Source organism: Malaclemys terrapin, chromosome 2 (assembly GCF_027887155.1).
Source record: "Malaclemys terrapin pileata isolate rMalTer1 chromosome 2, rMalTer1.hap1, whole genome shotgun sequence".
NCBI classification, from domain to species: Eukaryota; Metazoa; Chordata; order Testudines; family Emydidae; genus Malaclemys; species Malaclemys terrapin.
The window spans coordinates 232,629,975-232,637,707 of NC_071506.1; the positions used below are offsets into that span (position 1 = coordinate 232,629,975).

Sequence of the window (7,733 nt, forward strand, 5' to 3'; positions counted from 1 at the left end):
ATTGGAATCGATATGAGCAAGCACTCGAAGAAGAACGAGATATTTACTGAGAGTATATGTTGTGATTATAGACGTAGACCTAATCCAGAACGAAACAGTATACGATCTAGCAATTGTAAAACAAGTATGAAGCACATCTTCAGACACAGACTATGCAGCACCAGTGTGATCAAACGCTAAAAAGGAAATAAAAACCCTAGGGAGGATATGAGACTACAGTTATCCTATCCAAAAAGCCCAAACTCCACCTTTTATACATTGACTGGATCCCTGCAAAAATAGTTGTAACATAATTAATGATAACTAATCCTGGAAATGCATATCAGAAACAGAAACATTGCTAAATATGGGACTGTGGTTTTAAAACCATTCTGGTAAGAGGTCTTGGAGAGACATAATATATACAGGATTTTTTTGTTTTTGTTACTATTGTTGTGATTCAGCTGCCATGCAAAACCACATCTATTTATGTTAAATAAGTTTTCCTCATTCATCAGTGTAAACAAGCGGCAATATGATGGACTATTCAAAGCATCAGTTGTTAGCAACAAAATTATAGTACAAAGGGGGAAGCTTGACTTCCACTAAGGATTTTAGAACAATTTATAATCTTGCCCTGCATTGAGATTTAACAGGAGCATCCCAAGATTTCATGTGCACTAAGAGCCCAAATCTGCAATGCCCTAGTAAAATGAGCAGACCTTATCTGCATGAATAGTTCTGTTTAGACTAAAGTGGACAATTTAAATAAGTAAGAGAGTTTATATGAAAAGAACCTAATGAAAATATGGACGTGTTTGAAAGAGTGTGTCCCCCTTCCATCAGTATAAATAACAGATATGAAGTTTAATTTCATAGTTAGCTGGGTAATAATACTACCGCAGTCACTGGTAGCAACTGCTAAAATTAAGATTGTAAAACAGTTTCCATTATAAATCTGTTTTCACCGGCTAGAGCATTCTGAAAAAATCATCTTTTGGGCTAAAATATTCCAGGCACGATTGCTGCCCACAGTACATTTTTTTTATTTAAAGTCTGAGGGTGAAACTATCAGCTGTTCTGGGAGAGGGGGAAAAAGTACTTTTCCATTGCTTCAAAAGAAAAAAAAAAAAAAAAAACCCAACTAACCATACTTCTTTTTCTTTTCTTTTCTTTTTTAATCAGACTATGACAAAAATGGTTGAACTTTGAAAATTGACATGTAAATAATTTTTAGTGAGGGGCGAGGAATAAAGAGTCTAGACAGGGAATGGGAATTTCCAGGTGAATAGTCTGGAAAGTATATATTGAATTTATACAGCAGAAAATATCAGTAAGCTGCAAGGTGGTTACTATGTGGGAGGCACACTATGCTTGCCTGCACAGTTTAGGAAGTGCACATTTTTCCAAAACGTGTTCAAAGGTAGCAGTCAGGTACATTTATGCTCCGTCCAGTTGTCCACACCCTTTATTCTCCCCAAACTTCTCTAGTGTTATTTTAGTGTGATCATTAGATCACACAGTCTGTTCAAATTTCTCAGGCTCTGTTGCACAGAATGTACTGGAGGATCCAGAGAAAATTAAAATCTGTGACTACGCAACGGGCTTCTGCTCAGTTTCTCAATTGGCTTTAGGTCAGCTTTGCGGCAGTGGAGCAGCACAGAACTGTTGTCATGCAGGGGTGGATTTGGCCCCTTTATATTTATATTCTCTGCAGTTTTTTCCCACTGGTGCAGCCTTATTGTTTCATGAATGCAGTACTTAGCATTTAATATTAGCAACCCTGAACTTAGTAGGCATTGAATCAATATTTTTATAGAACTCTGAAGCCAAACTAATTCTGCAGAGTGTGATTTCTCATTCTGGTTATAATAACTATAATATGAAATACTCCCCCACAAGCATACATTGCATTCTTTAACAAACTCACAATAAAGAGTTTAATGTAAAAAAAGAGAAGGAGAAGGAACTGCATCACCCCCCCCCCCATTTAAAAAATACGCCCGTGATTTTTTTTCCAACTTATAATAGTAATAACAATCTCAGCTGAGGACATTTCCTGGGGCTTAATGGCCCGTGGCTGTGCTTCAGATGATCATCATCTACCAGCCGGTCATTAATCCCCTAGAAATGCCCTGTTCCTCAGTCATTATTGCTTAAATATGTTTCTTCTCTAAATAAAATACTTCTATATTTAATGGATCTTCCAGGGATAGATGTGTTCTTTCAGTGGTGGGGACTGAAAGAAGTTTAGTAACATGTCAAGGAAGTGGTAACTATGAGAAGGGGAGAAAAACTCTTTCCATAGAATTCCTAAAGCCTGTAGACTCCAACATCTATTTTTCATAATTTAACAATATTCCTGGAATTCTTATATAGATGTGTCTCTTGGGAGAGTTCTGCTTTTTATCCATTTACCATAATTACTATATAATTTTTTATTAAGAAAGTTCTATAATGTTTTTCACTCTGTGCTTTATATTGTAGGTTTTATTTTCGCTCTGCATTGCATTCTGGGGAGTACAAATTATGAAGCAACTGATCTCAAGTACAGCAAAACATCACTGAATTATGGAAAGAGCCCTTTGGAATATGCTTCGAAGTTTCTTGGAATAAGTTGGCGGTGCCTCTTTCTGAAATGCAAGCATTTCACATAGGCTAGGTAGGAATCATGATGTTTTATGAAGGTTTGAAAGATGCATTAAAAATGGTCATCTGTTTTTATTTGATCTTTTAAATATTTATTCTCCTGCCTACCCACGTTAAATTAAGGATCCCTCTATTTTTTTCTTGTGCTTTCACCGCTTTTTTTTTTTTTACATTCAAGGGATCACATTCTTAAAAAGCATGTAAAAATAATAGCATTTTTCAATCACTTTATTAGTATGTAACCATATGTGCAAAGCATTCTTTACAATAGAAATAATTAAAATCATATTTGTTGCAACCTGGTAATCTCCACAGAGACTAAATCTAAAAGAATGTGAATGTAAATTTTTCCATACTGATTGAATTACAGTAGAATCTCAACGCCATGCTCAATTGTGTGTTCATAACATACAATTACATAAGGATGAGTAGTTGAGACAGGAAAATTATTAAAAACAGCACGATAAAATAACTCTGACTTGTATTAATTGAAATGTTTTCAATTAACTAGATGATATATGTGTTGTGTAATGCAGGCTTGCAGTTTACGTTAATTTGTTTAAGGAGTATACCTGCATTTGCCAACAACTTTAGGACTGATCTCACCAACACCGACACAAGCAAGTTGCTCCATTGACTAAAGAAACTCCTGTCACAAAGTGTTTGCAGGATCAGGTTGTTAATTTCTAGTAATCCCCCCGCTCCTCCCATCAAAGTGATCCTGAGGGAGATGGATCTATTGTCCTGTGTGAGGTGCTATTTTGATTATTTCTATTGATACAGGAAAACTGGGGAAAAAAAAGGGGGGGGGGAAGAGAAGGGAGGCTCCAAACAGCAAGATTAGCAAAAATAGAGGAGCTGGGTTGTTTTTCTTTCCTTATGCTCTTCCAACTTTTAGTGGGTCCAAGACTAAAAAAAGAAAATACTTAAAATCAAGTAGCTAAAAAACTTTAGGATGCCTTGCAAGCTTCAAACTGGTAAAAATACCTAGATTAAAATGTAGTTGTATTGTTTTTTGTTTTTTCATTTTTCTCTACAGTACTAAGATATATTAATAGAGAGCTCAGATATGCATAAATATCCTGATTTTAGTCAACCCACAGTTTTAGACTTAGCTGTAGCAGAGAATTGATGCCTCCATTTACAATTTGGATGCCATCTAACTCCATATTTAAATAAAATTGGCTTGATTTTTCAGTGCTGATGAACATCAGGCCTATTTTTTTTAGATGCCTCCCTTGAGACACCCAAATTTGAGGCCAAAATTTTCAGTCAATTAGAAAGTCAAATTGTCTGTGTCTATCACTTAGGGCTATGCTAAATCCCTAAAATATGTTTAATTGGGAAAACAGATGTCAGTTTGAGTAGAGATGAGTCTAAGATGCAATGTCTGGTTCAGACCTTTCATAAAGTGTGGGAATGTTTGGATCCCGGGTTTCGATTCAGATCCTTTTCTAATTTGTATAATTAAAAGATGAACAAATTGTCCCTTGGAAATGTTAGAAGTATTCAGATTAGAAGTATTTTGCTTAAATCTTTAATTCATAAATTTACTCATACTTTGGTAGAATTCTAAATCTTATTAAGAGATTAGATAAATGAACTCAGATTGTGGAAATGTGATCTAGTTGTTAAAACACAGGCGTAGTAGCCAACAAATCTAGGTTTTATTCCCAGTTTGTGACTTTGGGCACGTAACGTATTTGCTCTGTGCCTCAGTTTCCCCCTCTTTGAAATGGAGATAAAAGTACCTACCTCACAAGAGTGTTGCGAGGTTTGATTTAAATGATGTGGGTAGGTATCATGGAGATGAATGTGGTATATTATTGCTAAATGTCACATATTTTATATTGAAATGCATTCACCCATCAGTAGCAATCTTTGAAAGATCCGTAAACAGAATAATTTCATTGGGGTACCTCCGGAAGGAAAGGAAAGGAAAAAAATGGCCAATTGAGCTAAAACTCTGCAGGTTCCTATGATATTGGTTGCAGCCAATCTTCAGGTTCCCATGTTTCCAAATGCATTGTGTGCACTAGAAATCTGTATTTGGTATGTATAGTATTGAAATAGCCAAATGGATATTTTAATCTGATTATAATTTATTAAATTAATTTTTAAATTACCCCAACCAGTGTCATTTATTTATATGTAGTAGTGAAAAGAACATGATGTCTAAGGTAAGCACAGGTTAAGACTTTGGACTGTCAAATTATTTCACATTTAACATGAAAATCTTCAGAATTCTCAGGGAGTGTCCAAAAATAAATTCAGTAATGCAAAGAAAAGAAAGTCAGAAATATATAAAAGTAAAGTAATTTATGATGGAATACCAGGGCCAAATTCTGTGCTGTGCCTCCTGGATAATTCATCCTTGGTGGAGGGGCAAAGGTGGTTTCATGCAAAACACTCCAGCAGTTGCCTACACCACCCCTTCCAAGAGCATGTCCAAATACTGGAGTCTGAGAGGTGGTTGCTGTAGGGCTGCCTACTGGGCCTGCTCTAAATCACCATAAGAGGGTGGCAGCAGAGGCCAGAATCAGGCCCCTACTTCCTATATAACCCTGAGTTTGAGAGTTGAGGTCAAATTATTAGATGTCTACCATTTCCCTGTTCCTCTTTAAATTGCAGTGTGCTGTAGTTATTTGGAAACATTTAAATATTCTTTTATTAAGTGAATTTTCTTCTCCAGATATGGACTAATAGCACTGAGCTATTATGAACAAGACCCATTCAAACTCTGAAAATGAATCAGCCAGCCAGGGAAAACCACTCTCACACATTAGAAAGGGAGACAGTAGCTTTGCATGGTCACATAATACCTCGTTAGCCATTAGATAAGGGGGAATGATCACCTTGTCATAAGGTCTCTGTTTCTGTGTAATCTAGGAGGTTTCAGAGTCAGTGTGAGCCAGTGAATTGAACTGAATTAATTGCTTTAATTAATTGAATTAGTTAAATGTTAACTTCAGACACTGCCTTATGCTAATAGATGAAACAAGCAGTGCTCACTTATATTTTGGTTATTCGTCTCTCTTTCTCTCCTACCTCCCTGCTTTTTTTAAAAGGGCCCATTGCTCTTTTCTTGGCATTCGCCATATGCTTTTTATTTGAACAATTGTATGGAAACAGCTGATATCAGATGAATTCTATGAGGCCATCTAGTGAGCAAAATACTATTGCAGAACTTATAGAATTTTTATGTGTAACTCTTTTTCATAAAATGCCACCACCTCATGTCCCCGACAGCTCAAATGTTCTACATGCAGAGTTGCCTTGGGCTCCCCCTGCTATTATTTCTTTTCTTTCTGTCTGAGAGATAATTCATTCGGGCGGACAACATTTTAGACTCCACTGGGATCTGGGCAAAGCTGTACAGGGGGTGTTATTAACTGCCATCAACTGGTTCTTTGATCTATAGACAATGACAGAGCTGGTCAAAGCTATTGGATGTGCTCAGCAGATCCGTGGGCTCTGTGTCCCCCATTTTCCCCTTCGGGTTTTCCAATTTACCCTAAAATCAATAGAGTTCTGCCATTGATGTCTAGAATATTCCCTGAAATTTTGGAATGGATCAGATGTGGTGTTCCAAAGTTATCGTGTTACATACCAATTTACACAGAAATCCATCAAGTTTAGTGTAGGGCCTCGCTTTGCCTGCCCAATCACTCATAGACTCATAGACTTTAAGGTCAGAAGGAACCATCATGATTATCTAGTCTCACCTCCTGCACATTACAGTCCACAGAACCTGACCCATCCACTCCTGTAATAGACCCATAACCTCTGAAGTCCTCAATTCATGATTTAAAGACTTCAGGTTACAGAGAATCCAGCATTTACGCTAATCTGTATTCTCCACTCACTTTTTACTCTCTAGCGTTAAAGGGTCAGATTATATTCCCAGGCTGGTTACTTTTTGCTATTCAGGTGGTGCAAAGGAGCCAGTCTGGTCATAGGTTAGAATCCTCCCAGCAAAGGTGAAACACTCAGCTGATGTAAACAATTTTGCCAATTCTTGCAATTTTGTCCTGTTTCTTAAAGCTTCACCTCCTAGAGTCATGTGATTACATCAGAATCTCAGCGTTCTTTTTGTATTTTAAACAAGTTTCTAGCCCTCCAAGTTGCAGAGAAAAGCTTGAAAACATGAACAGTAAAGGATCAAAAGTGAGAAGGTAAATCAAAAGAGCCCAACTGTTTTTTTTTTTAAATCTCATACTTGTTAAGTCAATTTGAGGCCTGCCTCCTGATTTTTAAACACTTTGGGTTGATAATCCTTGGTATAAAACTGGGAGAGTTGTCTCTTGTCCCTACCATCATCTTTTGCCCCAGTGTAGAGGGATGTGTCACGGATTGGAGGGGGGCAGAGGCAGAGTACAGTTGGCATATGAGCCCAAATCCACAGTTGGTATATCGTCCCTTTTGGTCTGGGGCTGGCACAAACTGGCCCACAGAACTGTCTCAGCCTCCCAGTACCCCTGACTTCCCAGATCTCAGCACAGGAGAGAATCTGAGCCATAATATGTTGTATTATCTGTTATATCATGTCTCTATAGTCTGGCACTCATCTGGATGCCTATAGGCTTCTGCATTCTAAGTTTCTACATGGGAAGCAGGTGTAGAAATATTGAAAATTAAACTGCAGATACAAAGCCGAAGGTAAAGCCGAAATAAGACTTCTTGTATAGTGGATCAGCACTTCTATATTAAAGTCAGGGCCAACGGAAAGCTTGGCTCAGACCTTTGTCATCTTTGCCCCACCAATGGAAAACAGCAGAAAAATGTGGAAACATTGACTAAGTATGATCTGCTGAGTGTCCTTGTGTTTATGGTTTGGCATTGAAAAATGATACAAAATTAATCCTCTTTTTTTCCTACCTCTTGCTATTTTTAAATACTTCCTTCTCTATTCCTTCTTGTCTTCTCATCTATCTATCTATCTATGTGTATTGTGTATATATATTTACATATTTATATAAAATATACTGGTCCTCTTCTGCCTGTTATGATTTCCCATGTGTGGAAGCACATGAGAACATGTGTTTCATATCCATAGATGTTATATTTTGTATGTATGTTACATATGTGAGCTTACTACAACAATA

The 7,733-nt window shown here is 37.0% G+C and overlaps 1 protein-coding gene across 1 annotated transcript in view; it reads left to right on the plus strand.

Annotated features, from left to right (window-relative positions):
* Nucleotides 1-4,753, plus strand: part of AGMO (alkylglycerol monooxygenase) — a 268,148-nt gene extending 263,395 nt beyond the window's left edge. The window contains exon 13 of the mRNA XM_054020289.1: nucleotides 2,467-4,753. Within this exon, the coding sequence (XP_053876264.1) occupies nucleotides 2,467-2,547 (81 nt within the window). The 3' untranslated portion in view covers nucleotides 2,548-4,753. The remainder of the gene's footprint in view (nucleotides 1-2,466) is intronic.
* Nucleotides 4,754-7,733: the final 2,980 nt, after the last annotated feature.